Genomic DNA, 24,890 nt, shown 5'->3' with positions numbered 1-24,890 from the left:
TGTGTGTGTGTGTGTGTGTGTGTGTGTGTGTGTGTGTGTGTGTGTGTATTTGAACTCCAAAGTAGATATATATACATATATATATATATATATATATACACACACACACACACATCTGTAGAACTTCAGCTCTAAGGGGTCCTTATGGATAATTATTAAAGCAACGATGACGATGCTTTGCGTGTGCCACACTCCCAACTTGTTGTAAAGCATTTTCACATCCATTCTCTCATTTGATTATCTCCATCCATTTTTGAGAAAGGACTCCAGCTAATGTCATGTACATCTTACTGATAAGAAACTGATACACAAAGGGATTTGATCAAGGATATAATGTAGCATGTTAGAGGCAGTCCTGGAAGTAGAACCTGGGTTTTAAGACTCTCTACTCCAGCTTTCCTTTCACCACTCCATAATATTTCAACTAATACTGCATAGTATTACACCATCAAAAAAGCTAAGCCAATGTAACTTCCTCCTCAGAAAGCAACGACTGCCAACATTTTCTAGCAAACACAGAAAGTAGCAATAGGTCACCTTTTAACTCAGTCATTCTTTCCCTCTTGATTTTTATTTTTCTTCTTTCTATTTTACTTCAATATCTGATGCAAGAGAGAGGAGCTGCCAAAGTAAACTTTTGAGTTACAGAACTTAACAAAGAGGCTTGGATGAGACCTGGAAACCAATTATTAGGTGCTTCATTTCGTACGAAACTAGCTGGGAGACCTTAGGCAAGCCATTTTACTTCTCTGGACTTCATTTCTTTAATCTAGGAAATAAGGTAACTTGACTGGGCAAGTCCAGGGTCTCTTTGACTTGGGTGTTTTTGTCTTTGTTACATAACTATGGCATAGAGCAGGGGTCCCCAACCCCCAGGCCGTGGACCACTACTGGTCTGCGGCCTGTTAGGAACTGTGTCGCATGGCAGGAGGTGAGTGGTGGACAAGCAAGCGAAGCTTCATCTGCTGCTCCCCATCGCTCCCATTACTGCCTGAACCACTAACCCCCCATCCGTGGAAAAATTGTCTTCCACAAAACCGGTCCCTGGTGCCAAAAATGTTGGGGACTGCTGGTACAGAGTATTGTTAGTAATGCAAAATGAAAAATAATGAACTCCTCTGATGCATCTAGCAAATGCGTGTGTGTGTGTTAGACACTCCAAATTACTCAGGGTCAGTCAACAAGTCAGCTTAATATCACTTTCCCAAATCCTCAAGCACTTTTCTTCCAAAGCCACTTTATGGGACAGCTATTAAAAGAGCACTCCCACTCACACTTCTGCTTTTTGCACACAATTCAGCTTTCTCCCTTTTCTTTGGTCTAACTGGAAGGTTACAAAGCAAGCAGGAGTGGATCATTGCATCAATCACTACCTTCTACAAACTTTCAATAAATTATAAATACTTTTCTCAGAGTCATTAAATATGCCTGGAATTTTCATGCAGAAACTTTTTTTTTAAATTTCAAGAGTTAGAGAGAGGAAAATATAATTGTATTATGATCATATTGTCATCTATTTCCAAAACTATTCACAATTTCCTAAGCACTTTCATATACTTACCTCAGTTAAGTCTCATAGCAACTCTGATAGGACAATTATAATTCTTCCATTTTACAGATAAGCAAAGTAAGGTTCAAGAGGTTAAGTGATTTGCCCAGATGTATATACCTATTAATAAGGTCTGCTAGGACTTAAGGCCAGACCTTCTCACTCCTAACCAAATATTTTTTTTCCCTTCAAATTTTACTAAGAGTGACGTTTTACTAATATAATATCGATTTAATTTTATCCAGAGTTTTCCTGTGAGTCGTAGATACTATTTCTAGTATCTAGAAAGCATTTTACCTAGCTTTGTTCAACACACTTCTATTACTTCCTCATTCTTTTGTAAGAAGAAAACTGGACCTATCAGGTTAGAGTCAGTTATCAACACTCTGAATATTGCCATCAACTTGAAAAACAAAACATACCAGGTTGTTACAATATGCAAATCACATAAGGTACCTTGAAAACATGTGTCCTTTATTATGTGTTACACGTACACACAAAACACACACATATCTATTCATGTAAATAGCCTTCTTCCTTAATGAAAAAGAAATTACTATGTCCTACAAATGAGACCCAACAAAAACTCTATGACCCTCTCTCAGAGCACAGGTTCAAATCCTAGCTCTGCCACTTACCAGCTATGTGATCACAGAAATAACAATAAGATCTACCTTCTAAAGCTGTTGCAGGTTTACATAAATCTTGAAAAGTACTTAGCATAGTGCCCGTTGCATGTGAAATGCTCAGTGAAAGCTGTCTTTAACGTACACATGATCATATCATTATTAACAGTATTTATTTCTGTGTAGATTAGTAGTGGCAGATTTTTTAGAACCAAAATATCTCCTACTATTCACTAATACAGTATAGCCAGTGAAATGAAAATTTCTTTTTATATTAGCTTAGTCTTAGGTAGTGGCCAGGGTATAGTAGCTTGGGGACATAGATGCCCATTGATTAGTTCTAGTTCCATTATAACTAGCCATGTGGAAATATTTTAAATTATTGGTAGCACTATATTTCATGTACTTCATCTATAAAACAGAGGAACAGAATTAATTTTAAGAATGTTTCAGAGAGGAAGTAGTTAAAATTGTAGCACACTATTAAGATTAAATAAAGGAAAGCATTTAAGTTTTACTTGAAACCACTTTGTTTATACTCTTTTCTAACATAGGACTATTAGAAATATTAAGGATTTTTTTCCATGCAGAAAGTTACAGTAATCAAGAAAGCTTGACCTTTTCATTATTTTGTGGCCATTCATTATTAAATCATGTTCAATTATCTCCCCCTCCTGACAAAAGGATGATTCTGGTTTATTGTTTCTTAGAAGTTACCACTGCCTAATATCTGTAAAATTGAATCTAGTAGGGGACCAATATTTACAGACTTGTTTTCCATTATAATTAATAAAGCTGTCCCAGCAGTACAGCAAGGGAAATCTTCCCCAGATTTATAAAACTTGACAGTTCCCATCACCTTATGATAATTTTCACGTTAATATTGTGTCTTCTTACCTGCTCCTTCTGAAGCCGATTTTACATAAATCATGGCTCTAGGTCATTGACAAAGTGAAGCAGGCTTGTCAAAAACAAGAGAATTCCTTTTCAAGAGGAGTATTCTCAGAGTAAGAGACATTTTTATGCCTGGGCTCTATTTTCTTTGAGAGTAACTCATTCTTTTCCCTTGCTGGGGGTGACTTATCCTGATGTGTGATCTCGAGCTATAGGTACTTACATGGCCAGGTAGGCTGGCTAGGTATAGCATCAAGGATTATACTAATGGAAAATTTTGGTTACAGTTTTGTAGTTTTAAATATTTGCTGTCTTTTTCTACCAAATCCATCCCTACAGAGGCCTTCACTTGTGGCCCTTTGTCTAAGAGAAGCATGCATCCCACCTTATAGACTTCAGGGTTGCTCATGTGACTTGCTTTGGCAAAAACAAACGATTTATGCCTATCAAGCAACAGTAACTTTTTTTTTTCAGTAACTCTACCACTTTATTGACTTTAGCCAACAGCAGAATATCTAATATATTAACAAAAAAGTACTACTGGTTGTTATCAAAATTCTGCCAATACATTGTTTACTTTTGTTTTGAATTTCATTTTATTTATTTTTTATACAGCAGGTTGTTATTAGTTATCTATTTTATACATATTAGTGTATACATGTCAATCCTAATCTCCCAATTCATCCCACCACCACCACACTCCGCGCCGCTTTCCCCCCTTGGTGTCCATACATTTGTTCCCTACATCTGTGTCTCTATTTCTGCCCTGCTAACCGGTTCATCTGTACCATTTTTCTAGGTTCCACATATATGGGTTAATATACGATATTTGTTTTTCTCTTTCTGACTTACTTCACTCTGTATGACAGTCTCTATATCCATCCACGTCTCTACAAATGACCCAATTTCATTCCTTTTTATGGCGGAGTAATATTCCATTGTATATATGTGCCACATCTTCTTTATCCATTCATCCGATGATGGACACTTAGGTTGTTTCCATCTCCTGGCTATTGTAAATAGAGCTGCAATGAACATTTTGGTACATGACTCTTTTTGAATTATGGTTTTCTCAGGGTATATGCCCGGTAGTGGGATTGCTGGGTCATATGGTAGTTCTATTTGTAGTTTTTTAAGGAACCTCCATACTGTTCTCCATAGTGGCTGTACCAATTCACATTCCCACCGGCAGTGCAAGAGTGTTCCCTTTTCTCCGCACCCTCTCCAACATTTATTGTTTCTAGATTTTTTGTTGATGGCCATTCTGACCGGTGTGAGATGATATCTCATTGCAGTTTTGATTTGCATTTCCCTAATGATTAGTGATGTTGAGCATTCTTTCATGTGTTTGTTGGCAGTTTGTATATCTTCTTTGGAGAAATGTCTATTCAGGTCTTCTGCCCATTTTTGGATTGGGTTGTTTTTTTGTTATTGAGCTGCATGAGCTGCTTGTAAATTTTGGAGATTAATCCTTTGTCAGTTGCTTCGTTTGCAAATATTTTCTCCCATTCTGAGGGTTGTCTTTTGGTCTTGTTTATGGTTTCCGTTTGTTCTTTAATTCTTCTAGGTGTTTGTTGTTTAATTATTCTAGGTCTTTGTTAAACATTTCTTGCATCTTCTCCACCTTTGCCTTCATTCTTTTTCCGAGGTCCTGGATCATCTTCAGTATCATTATTCTGAACTCTTTTTCTGGAAGGTTGACTATCTCCACTTCATTTAGTTGCTTTTCTGGGGTTTTATGTTGTTCCTTCATCTGGTACATAGTCTTCTGCCTTTTTATTTTTTCTCTTTCTTTGAATGTTGTTTTTGTTCCACAGGCTGCAGAATTGTAGTTCTTCTTGCTTCTTCAAACAGAAACTTTAAGAATCATTTTATTCTTTTGTTATTTCACCTTTGACTCTGAGAATGGCATGCCACATAATGAAAAAGCACAGCGGAAAGAGCAATACAGGAATGTGTATAATATTATATATAAATTTTAAACCACTGAGATTTGAGGGTTATTTTCTATCATAGCATAGTCTAGCTTGACCTGACAAATACAGTCTGATTCTACCTTACATGTGTGCAGTCAACTTACATAGATAGATAGATAGATGCCATAACAATAAAGAGAAAAGAAATTACACACTAGGCAAAAATATAGCCAAGGACAAGTCTTTCTGCAAACAGGAATTCAGAACAGCTCAGTCATCACTGGATTGGAAAACTGGCCTCTCAGCAAACACAGGTATCTGTTTAGTAACTTATTCTATGGTCTTGGAAGAAGTCTCTACCCTTTCTGGATACTTTTCTACAAGATTGCTTGTACATCATGCCACCTGGGTGATGAATATCACCTTATAGAATTACTGTGAAAAGTGAATGAGATGATATATATATATATATATATATATAAAGGTCTTACAAATGCTAGTACATTATATTATTATTACAGAGTTGGTAGTATCAGTACTATTTTAATAGACTGCTGATTCATAGCAGCCCGATTTATATAATTAAACACAAAATAATAAACTAAGTTCATACCTTGTGCTCTTGATTGCAAGTGTTATTTCTGTTTGAGGAGGCCAGGTGTCTATTCTTTCTCTTCTATGAAAGCCATGTCACAGCCATTGTCCTATGTTCATCCTCTGCAATTTCTCATTCACATGAATTCAATGAAATTCCACCCTCGCTATTCACACCCACGGTGGGCCTATTTTTCCCAGGCCCAATTCATTTTTTTCATACCTCACCTAATTTACCAACCATCTCTATGGCAAACCCCTGGGCCTCTTCCCCCACAATAGCTCCCAGAGTTCTCTATACTTGACAGATAAACTAGATCTATTAATTGCTGAGTTTTACAGAATAAGAAAACATGAAGAAATTTCTCTTAGGAACTCATGGGAACGTGGCAAACCTAAATACCCACCAGACATTTGCTTTATGACAGAGCTGCTAAATATCAGGAAATACAGAACAGCATTTTAGGGGTGAAAAGGACCTTCACATTTAATCTAGTTAATTTTTTTATTTTGAGATGAAGATATTGAGGGCTGAAAGAGAAAATGACTTGCTCAGGGCCATTCAACTATATGGTAACACAACCACAAAGGAAACGCTTAAAAGGAATCATAGTTTTTTTGTGCTATATCCAGCTGCCTTATTTTATCAAAGAAGATGAAGGAAAAAGTGTTCATTGGCTATGCAAGGCTGCTAATCAGTAATGTGCAGGAAAACTGCAACACACGTTTTAGTTGCTTAGATGTAAGCTGAAAGAAAAAAATAAAAGGAAAATACAGAGAAGACTAGATGCACAGATGTCCATATATAGAACTTCACAACTCTGTTTAAAATCCATTTTCCGTGAAAGCAGGTAGTAGAGATAAACTGAATGAACTTAAAATCAATTTGCATTGCATATGCTAGATATTTATGATAAATAAACCCATCTGTAGAATGTGAAAAGCAAGTGAGACCTAGGTTGGCTAGGTTCTGACACTTCTCTGCAACTCACTGTCTACTCTCAGGCAAACCTTGGTTGATTAATAGTTTTCACATTCATTTCTTACAGTATCATGTTGTGATAGAAATTCTCTCCGCCTATTAAAAATAAATGAATATTCTTCATTTCCACAGATACGTATTTGTTCTCATTTGGGAAATGATTATCTTTTATTTCCCCCTATTTCGAGTGAGATATATATAGTTCGAATGAGATGCATATAGCTTTCCAAAATAAGGAAACAGTAGTTCAAGAAGAAAATCATATAGTCCTGAAAATACAACAGGGGGGGTTAGGAATTTTGGTAAAGGAGATTGTGTGCCTCACCCACTAGGACAGGTGAGAATTCAACTCTACCCAATCATTTTCAAATGCAAATGACAACCCAGATATTTAAGATGTAAAGATGTTTAAGATTTGCATATGAAATTTCTCAATTGTTCAGTGTTGACGGAAATAAATTTTAACTCTGTCCATGTCTAATTATCTGTGCTATAGGCCGTAGTTACACAATTGACTACCAATTTACAAACAGTGATTTTTACCTCTTTGGAGTAATTACCCAAAGTAAAATTACAACTGGCCTTAATTTTTGATATTTAGCCCTAAAATTTTATTTTTCTATCAATCTAATTTTACTCTCAGTCACTAATACTGGTAACAAGAAATCACCAACTTAGAAAATGTAATCATTAAGTGGTTACAATTAATGTTCGTGATTGCATTATATGTTTAGCAAGGAGGTATTTCACAGCTCATGCATTACACATTGTCTTTTATATTACAAAGCTCTTCACCGCTTATCAGTGAACAGTAGATATGATGAAAATCAAAGTGAATGGTGCTGTATGTCATACGAGTAAAGGCAGATTACAAATCATGTTTGGAAACTATTCCAAGTAAACTCAGTTATCTACATTGAAGCTTTCGTCTTATTATCAATGTCATTTATTGTACTTCAGTATTCACAAATAAAGATGCCATCTTATAGAGCTGCTAGAGAAATGCTTATGGGCAAAACAATTAGGTCTGTGGAGGGTAGGGGAGAAGAACTAGAGAAAATGCTATTTTCTAGTATTTCTTTTTGACATTATTCTGAGAGATGATGTATAACAAGGAGTAGTTAATTTTAGGGTGGATTAATTGGGAGACAAATGTGAAAAATTAAACATTTATGATGTGGTTTATATGTTAAACATGAAGCACTGTCAGTTTCTTGAATAACAGAGACACCATATATAAAAGTAAACAAGGGGACTTCCCTCACGGTCCAGTGGTTAAGACCCCATGCTTTCACTGCAGGGGGTGCAGGTTTGATCCCTGGTCTGGAAACTAAAATCCCACATGCCGCAAGGCATGGCCAGGAGAAAAAAAAAGAACAAAATAATGCCATTTGCAACAACATGGATGCAACTAGAGATTATCACACTAAGTGAAGTCAGAAGGAGAAAGACAAATACCCTATGATATCACTTATATATGGAATCTAAAATATGACACAAATGAACCAATCTATGAAACAGAAACAGACTCACAGACATAGAGGTCAGACTTGTGGCTGCCAAGGAGGAGGGGAGGAGGGAGAGGGATGCACTGGGAGTTTGAGGTTGGTAGATGCAAACTATTATATTTAGAATGGATAAACAAGGTCCTACTGTATAACACAGACAGGGAACTATATTCAAAATCCTGTGATAAACCATAATGGAAAAGAATTAAAAAAAGCATATATATGTGTATAATTGAGTCACTTTTCTGTACAGCAGAGATTGGCACAGCATTGGCATAACTATACTTCAATAAAAAAGTTTTTTTTTTAAGTAAGCAAAAAAAAATATACTTAGTCATGCTTAACATATGTGTCAATTCTCTAGTCCTTGAGCTTTTCTGATCTCTTTCTGCCCTGGATTAATAAAACTAACTGTTCTTGATTTCCTAAACGAGATAGACTTCAGGAGTGGCAAATGAGAATAGTAAACAAATGCTGCTCAGCCCCAGCATGTATACCCCAGAAATGCTTTTCCGGGCTATTACGCCTGCAGTGTGCTGTGACCTTCATAATAACCTCCTTTTGAAGAAAAGAAAGTTAAGTATAAAACAAAATAAAACAAAACAAAGCATTATTTTCCTCACTGCTATTTGATGCCCTTTTCAGTCTCTGACATGCTCATATTTGCATAGCTGCAATGCTGGATTGCATTATTTTCTGAAAATGCAAAAATAAGATGAAGGAATTATTTGACTGCATCAAACAGAGTGAAAGAAACATTCAATGAGTCTGTGTACGGAGCACAATGTCTATAGTGTCAGTCTCCACCATCTCACATTTTCATGTTTTTAAAAATTATTTAATGGTTTACATTTATTTGGGGACAGCAGCTGAACAGGAGAGCTCTTTTAGTTGGATCAGTCACATTGATGAACATGTCTTTTAAACGTAGCAAAAGAAGAATTTTGATTGAATTAGGAAACACCATATACTTGGATAAAAATTAATGTTGTCTTGACCTGGTTGGTTTTGATAGACGGTCAAAATAAGATATTAGTCCTCAAAATTACTGTAAATAGTAGTCATGCAATCCTTTTATTATGTTTTCTTTCTGATGAGACTTTTCTGCAAGTAACACTATTATACAAATATACTGGATCCAACAGTTCTTTAGTTAAGGCCAGATTTGCCTGGTGATCCATAGGTTCACTTAGAAGTGAATAATAATATCTTATAAGCAATAAATATGTTTCTGAAAAAGTAAAATATTGTTGCTAAATTGTTTCTCACTTGATGTTATTGCCCCATGTAAATATAATTGCTATTCCTATAAGTTAACATTTTTTTGATATATGTATATAGTTATCATATTAAATGCTATTACTTCATTGCACTGTCTCTATAAAAGTAGCTATTATCAAGTTTAGAAATAACATTTTTATTTTAATTGATTCATCTCTTTACCTCATGTGTTTGTGAAAGGCAGTGGGGTAAAAACTTGGGATCTGGGTAAATAACTCTATTGAATAGCCTTGAACAAATTACGTAGCTCCTCTAAACTTAAGTTGCTTCATCTGTAAAATGAAAAATATTACTTCTCTGAGAAGCTTGTGAGAAATAAAATGATGTCACGCATGTTTCACAGATGCTAGAAAGTCATAAAACCCACTGTCCCTTCCTAGCATACAACTGAGCTACACTTCCCAGACCCATATTTATCTCCACAGGAACACACAGCTAGTTCTTGCCCATGGAATGTAAGCAGAAATGAAATTTGTCACCTTGAAAACAAACAATCTTCCTTAGACTTCCTATGACTCCTCTGTGCAGCCCCTCTCCACCTCTGAAGCCCCATTTCCTCACTAGGTACTGTCAGAGCAACCTTGGAATTTAAAATTCCAATGTGGGATTATTATTTTTATTTTTATTTTTTTGCTGTACGCGGGCCTCTCACTGCTGCGGCCTCTCCCGCTGCGGAGCACAGGCTCTGGACGCGCAGGCTCAGGGGCCATGGATCACAGGCCCAGCCGCTCCGCGGCACGTGGGATCTTCGCGGACCGGGGCACGAACCCACGTCCCCTGCATCGGCAGGTGGACTCTCAACCACTGCGCCACCAGGGAAGCCCCAATGTGGGATTATTTTTTTAATAGTTAAACCTCTTTTTTAATTTCAAGTATAGTTGATTTACAATATTGTGCTAGTTTCTGCTGGACAGCAAAGTGATTTTGTTAGATATATATATTCTTTTTCATATTCTTTTCCATTATAGGTTATTACAAGATATTGAATATAGTTCCCTATGCTATACAGTAGGACCTTGTTGTTTATCTATTTTATATACAGTAATTTGTATCTGCTAATCCCAAACTCCTAGTTTATCCCTCCCCCACCTTTCACCTTGGTAACCATAAATTTGTTTTGTCTTCAAGTCTGTTTCTGTTTTGTAAATAAGTTCATGTTATCATATTTTAGATTCCACATTTAAGTGATATCATAGGGTATTTGTATTTCTTTCTAACTTACTTCACTTAGTATAATTTCTAGGTCCATCCATGTTGCTGCAAATGGCATTATTTCGTTCTTTTTTATGGCTGAGTAATATTCCATTGTATATATGTACCACATCTTCTTTTCCATTCATCTGTTGATAGACATTTAGGTTGCTTCCATGTCTTAGCTACTGTAAATAGTGCTGCAGTGAACATTGGGGTGCATGTATCTTTTCGAATTAGAGTTTTCTCCAGATATATACCCAGAAATGGGATTGCTGGATCATATGGTAACTCTATTTTTAGTTTTTTAAGGAACCTCCATACTGTTTTCCATAATAGTTGCACCAATTTGCATTCCAATGTGGAAGTTTTAAATGTAGTACATGAATATTCCAGTATATATATATACTAATAACAAAACAGATTTTTAAAAAGGAGTGGGAATGTCATCCCTTTTAAGTTAAAAGCCTAAAGGAGTTTATCTTTGCATTTGACTTGCTTTGAAACTGTCGAAAACTTGATGAAGGGAAACATTCTAGGATATCATTAATTTATAAAGAAAGTTACTCCTACATTGAGACATCTATAGTGTAACCTTGGTTACATCAAAGATTATAAATAAGTCCAAGGACTTTAAAGAAGCCTCTAGTCAAATGCATTCTCTTTAGAAATAAGGAACTTTCATCCCAGAAAGGGCAAGTGACTTCTCCATGGCCATTCCTGGCCCAGCTCTTTATGTAATCCATTCATTTTCCTCTCCTGAAACCAAAGTTAATTTTTCTAAATTGAAGCTTAAAAATAAAATAAAAATCTATTACTGTGCAGTCTTTCACACTGATTTCATTTAATATATTAGGTTGCTTCAAGTAGTTTGAAAAGTTTATTATTGACTAAAATGGGCTCACAACTTACTGTGATTCCAAAGTAACCCAAGACTGTAGGACTGGGTTACAGTTGTTTATTTCTCTCCTATCATTTAGGTTTATTAATTTTTTTATTCCAATCTCTTCCATAAAACAATTACCATTAACTTATATATGTTTTCATTTCTTTTTATTTTCCCCACAATAGTTTATGTCAATGATGAGTATCTTTACCTGTGTTTGCCAAAGACATATAAGTTAAAACACAGCCTAGAAGGTGGAGCTATTTTTTTCTTTTTAAAAAATTAATTTATTTATTTTTGGCTGTGTTGGGTCTTCATTGCTGCGCATGGGCTTTCTCTAGTTGCGGTGAGCGGAGGCTACTCTTCATTGTGGTGCGCGGGCTTCTCATTGCACTGGCTTCTCTTGTTGCAGAGCACGGGCTCTAGGTGCACGGGCTTCAGTAGTTGTGGTGCACAGGATTAGTTGCTCTGCGGCATGTGGGATCTTCCTGGACCAGGGCTTGAACCCGTGTCCCCTGCATTGACAGGTGGACTCTTAACCACTGTGCCACCAGGGAAGCCCTATTTTTTTTTTCTATTTGGAGAATTATTTGACCAATATGTATACACTTATATAGGCAGAGAAGGTTGAACTTGAGCTTAGTATTAAGAAAAATGAGCACGAAGACCTGAAATAGGTTCAACTTATCCAAAAAACCTCAAGAAAATAAAGGATATGGTGTGAGAATAATGGGCAATATTTGAAGATATAGGGTAGATTACATATATTTTAGAAATCAAGCAACAAACATGGACTTCATCCACGGAGCTGGTGTTTTTAAAATTGTGGTCTGCATGCCACTGTTGAAAAGTAAGATGAACTTAGTGGTACAGAGTTCTTTTTTAAATTTTATTTTAGTATTTATGCATTCCTTGTAATAGAAATCAAGAAAATATAACTTGCACATGGAATCGAAGCCAAAAAGGTGGGTTAAAGACAAAAAGGAAGTATATAATAGTTAATGTACATGGGAATGCCAAAAAACTATGAAACAATGATGTTTACATTTCTAAGGACGATATGGAAGATTTAATGGTTTTCTAGACTTATCATGGTGACCATTTTGAAATGTATAGAAATATGTTGTGTACCAGGAACTAACATAGTGTTGTAGGTCAATTAGACTTCAAAAACAAACAAACAAACTCATAGAAAAAAAGATCAGATTTGTGGTTATTAGAAGCAGGGGTGGTGGGAGGGAGAACTGGATGAATGTAGCCAAAAGGTATAAACTTCCAGTTATAAGATAAATAAGTACTAGGCATGTAATGTACAACATGACAAATTAACACTGCTATATGTTATATTTACAAGTTAAGAGAGTAAATCCTAACCATCACAAGGAAAAAATTTTGTTTTCTATTTTTTTAATTTATTATGTATATGAGATTATTGATGTTCACTAAAGTTATGATGGTAATCATTTCATGATCTATTTACATCAAATCATTATGCTGTATACCTTAAACTTATGCAGTTCTGTATGTCAATTATATCTCAATAAAACTGGAAGAAAAAAGATTTAACGTTTTTCTAATGTAGGAAGTACATGATATATTTCTTTTTGATTCATAATAATGGCAATGGTGTCCCAAGAACGTAGGTTCTCCTAAGAAACTCATTTGCCCATTTTTCTAACCCACATCTCAGGATGAGAACATCAGGAACAAAGCTCTGCTTGATACCAAAAATCATGTAGATAATTTGGTGAAATGTCCATGGCAATATGACTAGAAAGAACAAGGTCTTCTAACTTGAGAGAAAACAATGAGTAATGGAAAAATATATAGTAGAATTCTGCATTACTTATTTAATTGAGGGAAATTTTATGGTTTTATCAATATAATTGTCACAAGCAATCCATTTTATAATTACCTACTAATCAACAACTCTAAGCAAATCACCAGGCTAATAGCATCATGGATACAAAGATGATTAAAAGAAGGCTTCCACTGGGAAGTCTATGACTAACTGGAATGAGAGGGCAGAAAAGAGGGAATAAAACAACTGCTAAAAAAATATAAGGTGGAAATTCTGTTTTCATAAAGTAGGTGAAAATGCCCTGGGGGAGTCTGATACGATGATGATGGTGCCTTCCAGTGCATTTTCAGTGGATTATCTTACTTAATCCTGAGAGTAACCCTGTAACATTGGTGATATTGAGCTTAGATATATTCAGTAATGTATACAAATCAGTGTTCAAACCTGAGCTGTCTGGCTCCAAGAGTGCACATTCTGGCATTAAGGTCTGAAAGGTTTCACTGAAGAGAAGCTGTTTTTTTATGTTTTAAAGTCATAAAGAAGGTAGGGCTGAGTTGATAAGCCATTCAAAAAAGAAAGGAGACTGAAATTCAATGTGTGTATAGGATTAGCTATTTATATTCATAAAAATATTAACAAAGTAGTTCTGCCACAAGCTGAGAAATTATAGAAAACCAAGCTGGAAAGTTCCTGAGATCAGGGGCTTACATAGTAGGAACAATAGCTTGTGCTTAATTGAATCTCCTGAATTCTTGGGACATGAGGAAAGCCATGGTTCAGGAAGACTTATTGGGACACAGTGCAAATAAAAATAGTGCAGTGGTTAAAAGCATGAGTCTGAAAGCAAACCACCTGAATTCATGTCCCAGCTGCCAAATCTGATCCCTGCAAGTAAATGAACCCCTAGAAGTCTGTTTCCTTAACCGCAGTGATACCTTCAGTGTTAATGACATTAAATATGACTATGGTAATGAGAATTAAAGTAGGTCATGTATATAAAGTGTTTGCTATGGTACATGTAGTTAGTGCTCAGTAAGTGCTAGCTTTTATGATTAATGTATAAAGGATAGACTGTAGAAAAGAGAGACTGACAGCAGGGATGTAGCTTAATAGGCTCCCAGCAGAGTCCAGATGAGAACAAACACGATCGTGAACTAGGACAGTGGCAATGGCAACTGAAAAGAGGACAGTTACGCAAGATATTTCAGAGGTATACGTGTCTTCATGATTCATTAGATGTGGGAGGTGGACATGTGACTCTGAGTGTTCACGCCTGGCTCACTGGGACAATGACGGTGCTATTACCACATACAGAGCAATCAGGAAGAGGTGATGGTTTGAAGAGAAATCATGGATCCAGAATCTATCCTGATGTATTGACCAAGAATTAAAGGTATTCTTCAAGTCTTATCAATCTACCGCCGAGGCAATATTTTTCTCAGGAGTGACACACATATACATGGTGATAAAGATGATTCAGGTGGTGCATACAGAATTATCACATAGCCTCTAATTATGTGTAAGAAAATTCCTTCCTGCTTCTTCTACCCTTCTGTTTAAATCAAGGAAGTGTTTTACTTTGGTGCTAGTTACCCTTTTCCTTTTCTCTACTATCTCTTTCTTTCTTTTTCCACATACTCAGAGCCCAGAGAACACAAATATGTGCACTTAAAATTTAAGAACATTTGTTCACTTTTCATTATATTCTTATATCAATTTCTATTTATGTCAAATGCTTCTCATTTTCCAATTACGGTCCTAATGTGAATTTTCCTTTAAAAAAATCATTTTACTAATAACAAGGAATCAATTTAAAGAACAAATATACTAAGGAACCCACAGTACAGTCACCACTTAGATATAACAAAATCATGAAAGGTGGACTTAAATGAGTGAAGGTTAGCAATCTCCGCAGTAAACTAGGCCTAATTTTAGGCACTATTCTCTCCTAGTTTTGACAGAGGCTTCTCAAAGGGAGATACATTTACTATAAGTCTAAGAGAAAACCACATTGTTGTAATGGTCAAGATTCAAAAAGGCTATAATTTTGATCTTCTGATAACTTCCCAAGAAAGTTGTTAATATAACTTCCTTGTAGATATTAACTAGTTATGGAGCCATGCTTTGAAGATAAGAATGGCATCAGAAATAAAACAAAGATCACACAGAAACTTCCAATCATTACAAAATCAACTGTCACAATAATCAGGCTGCCTGTCGGCATTGGTGTTAACTTTCAACTCAGCCCTTTCTCTTCCCACAGGCAACTGGAATGATACCACACACAAAAAACAAACCAGCAAGAGCAGGGAGTGGACAAGACCAAGGTGGAGGCTAACCCCCATATTAAAATTCACAAGGAGTTGATACAATCAATTAAATGATGCTACTCATATCAAATCTGATATCAATACGGTTTTGCTTTGATTTCTCTAGGAAGAGTGATAGCCTTGTGATACCTTGATAAATTTTCTTGCCATGCTTTAAGTAAATAGATTATTTTCTTTTGGATGTATCTCTTATTAGACAGTAAATACTCTAGATTATTCTCAGTATGAGACTTTGGGAAGGGGATGATGTCAAACCCTATGATATAAAGCCAACACTTCCCTCACCACTGTTTGGTTTTAATGCCACTCCAGGCTTAAATGACTGAACAAAAGATCTGCTAGTCATAAATTTGTGGGTTCTGTTTTAGGGTGCTGTAATAACTATACAGATATGAATATACAACAGAACTTAATGTCCAATTTCTTATTCTGGAAGCATACAGACTTAGAGGTTATTTTTACATGTGCTGTCTCACAGATGGAAGACCTGTTCTAAGGCAGTCCTGAATCTGTTTTGGGGACTAAAATAAAGACTGTTCTAGTACTTGATGGTCAGTATTTCCAATGAATAAGCGAACATAAGGCCACATTTTAAAAATAAACTAGAGCATTTCTTTGATTTTATTTCAGATTCTTTTTGCAACTTTTTTTTTTTTTTGAAGAAATCTGCAAATGCCAAAAACAATGTTAGGTTTTTGATTTAGAGGATGATGCTTATGAAGGTAGAATCTTAAATTTCCATTTCTGTCTAGGTCTGTAATTTGTTTCTCCTTGTACAACAGACCAAGGCCTTTTTCTAAATTAGTCAACACAAAAATATGTCCTATTAATTTCAGGAGGAAGACAATCAGGTATGCATGAATAAATCAATAGAAAACAGCTTAATTCATGGTAACAAATATAAAAAGTATGTCTTAATATGGTAAGCTATGAACACAATGTTTATATTTGAAATTAGGACATTTAAATTCACATAACTTTAAAAAGGAGCAGCTGGAATAATCTATATGGAATATGCACTCAGGGGCTCCCCTGGTGGCGCAGTGGTTGAGAATCTGCCTGCCAATGCAGGGGACACGGGTTCAAGCCCTGGTCTGGGAAGATCCCACATGCCGCGGAGCAACTAGGCCTGTGAGCCACAATCACTGAGCCTGCGCATCTGGAGCCTGTGCTCCGCAGCAAGAGAGGCCGCGATAGTGAGAGGCCTGCGCACCGCAATGAGGAGCGGCCCCCACTTGCCACAACTAGAGAAAGCCCTCGCACAGAAACGAAGACCCAACACAGCCAAAAATAAATAAATTAATTTTTAAAAAAATTAAAAAAAATACGCACTCAGCATTGCAGAGGGTTTGTATTAACTTATAGCCACCCATGAGACAGATCTGGTCTGGAAATATGTTTGACTTACCCCACATGGTTTTTTAAATCACCTTCAATTAATACCATTAAAAATTGTGATATTTGATATAAAAATACTATAGATTTTTAGTTTCTCTTGAAAAAAACTGAAGTCCTGACCACATTAGGTCCCATGCATACTTGATAATTATAACTAATACTACTAGGCACTACTACTTATTGAATGCTAAGTGTTAGGTATCATTCTAAGCATTTTACCTTTTTTTTTTTTTAAATACATACAGTATGACTGTGAGGCAGATCTTTTGTCCACATTGGTTATCTGTGAGAGCTGGTCCCCTGAGAAATTCAGTAATTTCTTAAAATATGTAGCTGGTAAATGATGGAGCTGGGATTTGAACCCAGGCCTGACACCAAAACCCAGTCCCTTATTCACTGATGAAGCCAGTTCAAAATATTTAATTACTGAACATGGAATTAGTCATATCCACTCTGGTCACTTTTCTGCATTTTTGAGAAGCTAATCTTTCCCATGTGATACTTTAAATATGAAACATATTTCTTAAAAGAAACATTATGCCTATTAAGTATTTTCTTCTTTTTTAATAACTGTTACTTATTTTTCATAAGGGAATTAAGCAAATAATTTGCTTATCCAATTTGAATCTAATTTGCTTTAAATTGATAAAATCCATTTATATTTATGTATTGTACTAGAATACCAATTATAATTTTCTCTAGTAAATGAAAACACTTCATTTAATTTTCTGAATATCATTTCTAGACAAGTGTTGAAAGCTTCTAAATCATATACACCAGAATTTAAACTCTGGAAGGGTCACTCAAAATTATTTTCAAGTGCATCTTACCAGAAGTTGTCTTCACTACTTCAGTGGTATTTCTCAGTCCAACAAATGAAAATTGATAAAGCCTCCAAGATCTTGTGTCACCCACTTCAACAGAACTACGCTTCCATTGATAGACAATTTCTTCACGTGGATAGCCATCTGCCATGAGATAAGAAAGCACACATTTTAAATGATTAAAAATGAACATATGTGGCAACCACCTTCTATGAACAAGACACTGAGGGAGATACCAAGAGAGATAGTTTTCACTTCGATGAGGATCTTGGACTAAAAAGCATTACCATACGGAAAATCAATACAATTTCCCATATCCTAATGGGAAATTAGATTTAAAAACCATGAGGTCAAAATTACCCATGAAAAGCACTTAAATTGCATAGAAGGTACACTATACATGGTTTTGTATATACTATACACATACTTTACATTGTCTGGGGTAAGATATAAAAAGTAGCCAGTATATAGTACATATGCAAGATATTGTTTATGGTGAAACCGAGTCAACAGGGCAAGATTTTGAGAGTCATGCAGAAAACAGAAAATAATGGAAGAAGAGCAGACTCAAATCCCTCCCCAGGGCATGTCCTTGGAATAGAAGATGATTGGGAAAAATTACCTCAACTATTTACATTATTCTCTCTCTCAATTTGTTGAGGCTTCATTTTAATATACACAGAAATCTGCAACTAAAAGCAGTAAGTAGAAATGCCAAGGGGAAGATACCAATGAGAACTATGTAGATTCCTTACAGCTCAGTTAGGTTCAGCCAAAACAACAGAAAGCATTCATGAAAGAAATATTACACTGATAATATAATGATTATCAGTACCTTTTCCCAGCCATAATATCCTAGAAAGCTTTCTCAATTTTTCTTCTAAATTATTCATTTACTTATGGGGATGATGATCATACTTATTTCATGGAATTGATGGTCAATATATATTTGCTGAATGCATAAACATTATTTTATAAGTAAGCTGCAGAATAAACTCAAGTAAGATAGATAGATAAATAATAAAACTAGAAATCTTCTCAATTGTTTGTCTTCTAATAATGCTGTGGAAAGGTAATTTTGATTATGGAGGCTGATTGACTTCTTGGAATAAAATCCCTTGTTTCCTTTTTTTCCTTTCTTTTGGTCCAACTCTTTGTCCACTATATTTTATTAATAAGAAGAAAGAAAAAAGAAAGCCGAATCCCCAGATTGCTATTGAGTGGTGGTAGCACGCTGGTAGGGCTGGATGTGGTGAAAACTGAGAATACGAATGATAATATTAAGGAACTTCCTATGGAGAACATGTTGGTGATTGAATTGTTTTAATAGCAATAAGTAATATTAAGTTGATTTTGGGTTCAGAAGACAATTGTCAATCAGGAATCTGATGGCATAGAAATCACTATTTCTTAAGGTTTAGCTGACTCAGTAGAGGAGTAGTCCCAGTTGGAAAATTAAAAGAAAAGAAATCCAATCTTCTAAACCTTAGGTAAGCTTTCACTAAAAAATATTCTATTCTTGGATGAAGTAGAACATATGAAATAAGATTTATAATGGAAATTTTTCTCAATATATATAATATACAGTGAAGTTTTCCTTCGGTTCTCTCTGGAAATGATGTTTATTGAAAACAGGTGATTGGTTTTCTCATCTTTTTTCTTTCTTTTTTTGAAAGTATTGTTATTATGATTTAGTTGGTTCTTAGGAGCCTCCATCACTCTCTGGCTGGGAAATTTTACCTATATTAAAAACTTAAGACTCATAGCCAGTTTTTCATTCTACCCAATATGCACAATTTACAGTCCAAAAATAAGAAGGAGGTGAGCAATCTAACACAAATGCAGAACAAATAGTGAGGCAAACGTAGGGGAAACTGAGGCTTCTTTTCGATTCAGACAGAAAATAGCTGCGAAGGTTACTAAAGCTTAATTTGTATTAGAATCATCATGCTCTTCTTGCTATAGTCTATTATCTGATGATAATAATAATTAATAAAATAATAGAGCTTTTGATTAAATCTTATTATGTGTGATGTAGTGTACCAACCATTTTACATATATCAACAAAACAATATTGAGGTGAGGCAGGTATTATAATTTCTATTGGGCACCTGTGTTATGAACTCATTGAGAGATTTAGTAATTTGCTCAAGTCTTTAGTGATGGAGTTGGGATTTGAATTGGACCCACATGACACCAAACATCAGCCTTTTGCTCACTGGTAGATAACTAGTTTTAGGTATTACTAGAACTCCAGGTGGAAGAGGTAATTTTCAATTTTGTTATCTTTATAGATATATAAAACTGGAATGAACAAGCAACATTGTTGGATCTCTGTGTGTCCTGATATGTAAAGGGAGAAAACAACTAGCAAATGTACTGCTACTCTCTTCTGGACCCGCGGAGGGGGTGGAGATGTATAATGCACATTTACCTCTTTCTACTGAGGCCAGGACAAGCTTTACAATCCTTCTCAACAAAGGGCTCCAGGAAACAACTGCCAGTTTATTAAAAGTTTATGCCTCAATGAAATCTATTCGTAATTCCTGATAAAATAGATCCTTTTTTTATGACGAAAGAGATTGTCAAAATCTTCAAAGTCAACAACACTGCTTAATGCAATTTTGCATTCTGTTTAAGTCTCCCAATTAACTGATATTGCAATCAGAAAGACTAAGTGGTGAGAGGGGATGCAGAATATAGAATGAGTATTACTTACAACTGGAGAATTCCAAGGGGCAGGAGTGTTCATCCATTGGAAAATTGTGCAACTGTAATTGGCACTCAGCATCAATTGTCAACCTAAATAGGAAGATATGAAACATGAATAGAAAGATTTTAGACTGTTTTAAAAAATGTACATTAGCACAATTTCTAGTGACCATTTGTTTTTATTCCTGGAGAGTATGTCACACATTCTTATTGATAACAAAAGGTGATCCTCACTGAAGACATTCACCAAGTCCAGGAGAAAATTGTTTAAGACTTAATGTAGTCCCTTTACTTTCACAGACTAAACAATAGGATCTCGTTGACCTGCAACTCGATTTACTCAATATTTATTATCCCATAATGTTTTTGGCAAATTAATCGCACACATGAGATTGCTCAGTGAATACACTTAACTTACTGAATAGAACAAACTGTTTTAAGAACTTAAACTCATTCACTGCATGTAAATGAATGCAGATAATTCTCAGCTCTTATCTGCTAATTAAAGCAGAACTTTCTCTTTATAAGTACTTGTTAGCTGTTAGCTTTAAATTACTATATGTGAGTTTAAAAATACCCATGTTTCACAATGGAGTATTATGCATTCTTACAAAGGAACACTATAAAGGCATTATATAGGATGTTAAAGAGTAGAAGAATATCTAATAGCAATCAAGAAATGTTAAATACATATACACAGACATATCAGAAAAATGTTTGCCAATGAGTCTCAATTGTTTTGCATCTGAGGTGCTTACTAAACATACAGATTTTCTTTCCCAGTAGAGCCTGGGACTCTAGGAGGGAGAAAATTTAAAGGAGTCCTAGATGTTTTGACCACCTTTGGGGAAGTATGAGTATATTGTTAAATTGTAATGGTGATGGGTTGCTGATTTTTTAAATTTCATATTTGTTAGCTATATTTCTTACAATTACAGATATCAATCAAAGTAATAAAAGTTGTTTTATAAACATTTTATATTAAAAGTTTAGAATAAATTTTAATTGGGAAGATTTTATTTTTCTATGGTATAATAGAGCAATTACTGATCTTAAGATATAATTAATAATCATTGAGCCCTTAATTGTCTGCACGGCACTGAGTAAGGTGAATTTTTCTCTCATTTAATAAGAGTTATTATGGCTTTATTGTACTTGGACTTGTCCAAAGCCACAAATCTAGTGGCATAGTTGAGATTTGAACCCAAGGTTATGTCTCCAAAGCTAGAGGTTTTAATCACTGTCACTCAGTGATTATATGCTCTTCCAAAGAAAAGATTAGTTTTATTCATAAGTGAAATTATAATTAAATTAGATATTTTATTAGTATCATTTCTCCAAATTAAACTGGAATTGTTAAAATTGAAGATAATGTAGATTGCAGATAGGTACATAGATATATATCTATGTGTATACACACATATTCATAACTCATTATAGATAAGCAACTCATTATAGATAAACAACATATTCATAACTCATTATAGATAAGATAATGCTTATCATTATAGATAAGAATAAAATCATCTCTCTATATAGATTGGCAAACTCATTCAAATCTTGAATGAATCTTATGAGAGATATTTTTGAGCTGGGGTCCATAATTTAATATTGTACAGTGACTCTGCAAGTTAATACAAGTGGAAAAATGACTATAGTATTATGAGAACGATAAAGGAACTTGAGATAGTGTGACTTTACTTAATACTTCAAAAGTTAGACTGAGCTCTTATTTAGCAGACAAAATTTGATTTCCACTAGAGTCTAATTCCAGTCATTACCTTACATCTAATTTAATAAAACCCATGATGAAATCAAAATATATGCAATGAATTTCTTTTGTAATTGTGGCTCTTTTTTCTAGTAACTGATATAACTCTGATGATAAAGGCTTTGGATCCAGTTTAAAGTATTATATTTTATATCTTGAATATTACCTATGGCATAAAATATATGTTAGAAAGGCATTTAACATGAACCATTTTGAAGCTACAAGTTCCTGGATAGTAAGACCTAGAAGAATCATACTATTCATAACTATTATTGAAAATATATACAAATAATTTAAATATCTGCTGTGCTTACTTTTTTATTAGGCTCATGTCCCTGTGAGAAAACAGAGTTCTCACATCAGTCAAAGAAAATGTTATACCCATGTCCTTTGAAAAAGTTCATTGATAACAGAAAAAAAACTAATTTTGTATCATCACGTACTATTTTGATCAAGCATGCCAACCCTGATTTAGGCTTGACATCTTTCGTTCTTTCTGTTTTAAGAGAACATGACTGATCTTTGCTTTATTCCCAGCAATTACTCCTTTCCTTTTCCAAAAGAATACCTTAAAGTGTAGAGCACTCGACCATCATTCCAAATTCTCAGCATCCTATTGGGGGTGGTTATCCAGTGTGCATCGGCCTTTTTGGAATTTCTGAAGAAAGTGTCTGGAATCCAGATTTTCCCCACCATGTTGCTATTCAATCGGAGGACTTTAATGGTGCTGTTAAATTTCAGACGTCTGTCATACCATGTTTGGGCAAAAAATATATCAATTGTATATTCCTGTTTTAAAGAAAAAGATGAAATGGAACATCTTTTATATAGTAGGATTGTATTGTAGAGCATTTGTGTGTATTTATCACATATGTTCTCATTGCCAAAACAAAGCAAAGCTACTTTGGCTTTGAATAGTCCAAAAGAAAGCAGAAGCTTGGCTAAGGAGACTCACCCATCTTTTGTAGACAATACATTATGAAAAAATAGACCTAAGTGAATTCTGGTAAAAGATCATAGCCCTGACACAGTTGTTTGCATTAGGTATTTATGGAGCAGTTTCTCATGTTATTTTGGGCCAGCTAATTCTTTGTCACGGGGGCTGTCTTGTGTAATTTAGGATGTTTACTACCATTCCTAGCGTCTACCTACTAGGTGCCAGTAGCACCAAAAACAAACCCCACCCCCAAGTTGTGACAACTAATAATATCTCCAGACATTGCCAATTGTCTCTTGAGGAGATCAGTTACTCAGGTTCAAAAACCACTGCTACAGAGTAAAAGAAAGTCCAGAACCGTTCTCAAAACAGTTCTAAACCAGAGCTCTGGAAGCTAAGCTGCCTCACCTCACAATGAAGTGAGGATCCTAGAGAATCTATCTTGTTAGGTAGTATGAAGATAGAAAAGGGGAACACGCTATACACAAAAAGCACTTTGTGCCCTGTCTGGCAGACAGCAAACATCCAAAGTAAGGTAACTATTTTTAGTTTTTACTATTACAGTTGTTGTCTTCTTTTTATAAACAAGAGGAAATGCACCAATTAAAAGACAATCTTTACTACTGTACTAATCTCTATCACAGAACATATTTAAAAAGTGCTATGATGACAAGTGACTCTGTAATAATTATACCCTCATGTACGTATATATCACTAAAGTGGCAACTTTAATCAAAGAAAAGAAAGTGTGATGTGAATTAGTCCTGGGATCATAACACCCAAGATCTAATTTGCCTATCATATTTAGATATTATTTAGCATGATTTTATAATTCTATTTTAATCATGTCTGTAAATGAGAAAATTAAAGAACAAACCCTTGGTGTTCTTAGAACATGACCCCCAGTGTTCTTAGAATATGAGAGTTGGGGGATGGGAGTCATTCACATTTCCTAGTCTAATCCCCTCAACCCACCACCACGTATGATGAAGAATACAAAAAATCAGGATGAGACTATAATCTTCTTCCTTTGACGAATTTGCATTGTTCTGGATTATATCCTTGCACTCCTGCCCCTGTATCTCACTGTAATTCACTGCATTGTCACTGGAGTAAGTCATATCACTTTGTTTACTGGTTAATTGCATATTTGCAGTCCACAAGTAATGAGAGGGGAACTTCTTCTATGAAATTCTTTATCAACTAATCAGTGATGTGCCAATAGGTAGAGTAACTCAATAATTTCTGATCCACATTTTGGCAAGCACACACACACAAACAAAAGGTTTAAAATTCTTTAAACCAGCATTTCATAAACTGTGATCCTGGGACAGTAGTTCTGGGCACTAGTATTCCTGAAACTGTAAGTTCTGTGTTTAAATAAACTACATATATAGCTGATTCTTCTTAGATATTTACAACTTGCATCAGAATTTTAGTTGTAAAGAAGTAACATGTTAGCATTTGTTTAATCGTGAAACAAGCAAACTTACTTGCATGGAGTATGCAGGTGGTGGTATACTTTTTTTTAATCAGCCCAGTTGAAAGCAATAAATGTTTTTCATCTCTCTGACTCAGCAGAGCATCCTTATTGCTTGCTTGGCAAACACTATTTTAAAGTTACAGTATCACTATGTTATGTTATGTTATGTTATGTTATGTTATGTTATGTTATGTTATGTTATGTTAT

The 24,890-nt window shown here is 35.0% G+C and overlaps 1 protein-coding gene across 2 annotated transcripts in view; it reads right to left on the bottom strand.

Moving 5' to 3' along the window:
- GABRG2 (gamma-aminobutyric acid type A receptor gamma2 subunit) overlaps positions 1 to 24,890 on the bottom strand; it is a 117,711-nt gene that overhangs the window by 61,691 nt on the left and 31,130 nt on the right. For both annotated transcript variants that reach the window (XM_029217443.1, XM_029217442.1), the window contains exons 4-6: positions 22,832 to 23,052; positions 20,500 to 20,582; positions 17,787 to 17,924 (exon numbers count right to left, since the gene is read on the bottom strand). In XM_029217443.1, coding sequence (XP_029073276.1) covers positions 17,787 to 17,924; positions 20,500 to 20,582; positions 22,832 to 23,052 — 442 coding nt within the window. The remainder of the gene's footprint in view (positions 1 to 17,786; positions 17,925 to 20,499; positions 20,583 to 22,831; positions 23,053 to 24,890) is intronic.

Source organism: Monodon monoceros, unplaced genomic scaffold (assembly GCF_005190385.1).
Source record: "Monodon monoceros isolate NGI ecotype Baffin Bay Population unplaced genomic scaffold, NGI_Narwhal_1 Super_Scaffold_12, whole genome shotgun sequence".
NCBI lineage: Eukaryota > Metazoa > Chordata > Mammalia > Artiodactyla > Monodontidae > Monodon > Monodon monoceros.
Note: the sequence above shows the minus strand (reverse complement) of the source record. Positions and strands in the feature narration are given on the sequence as shown.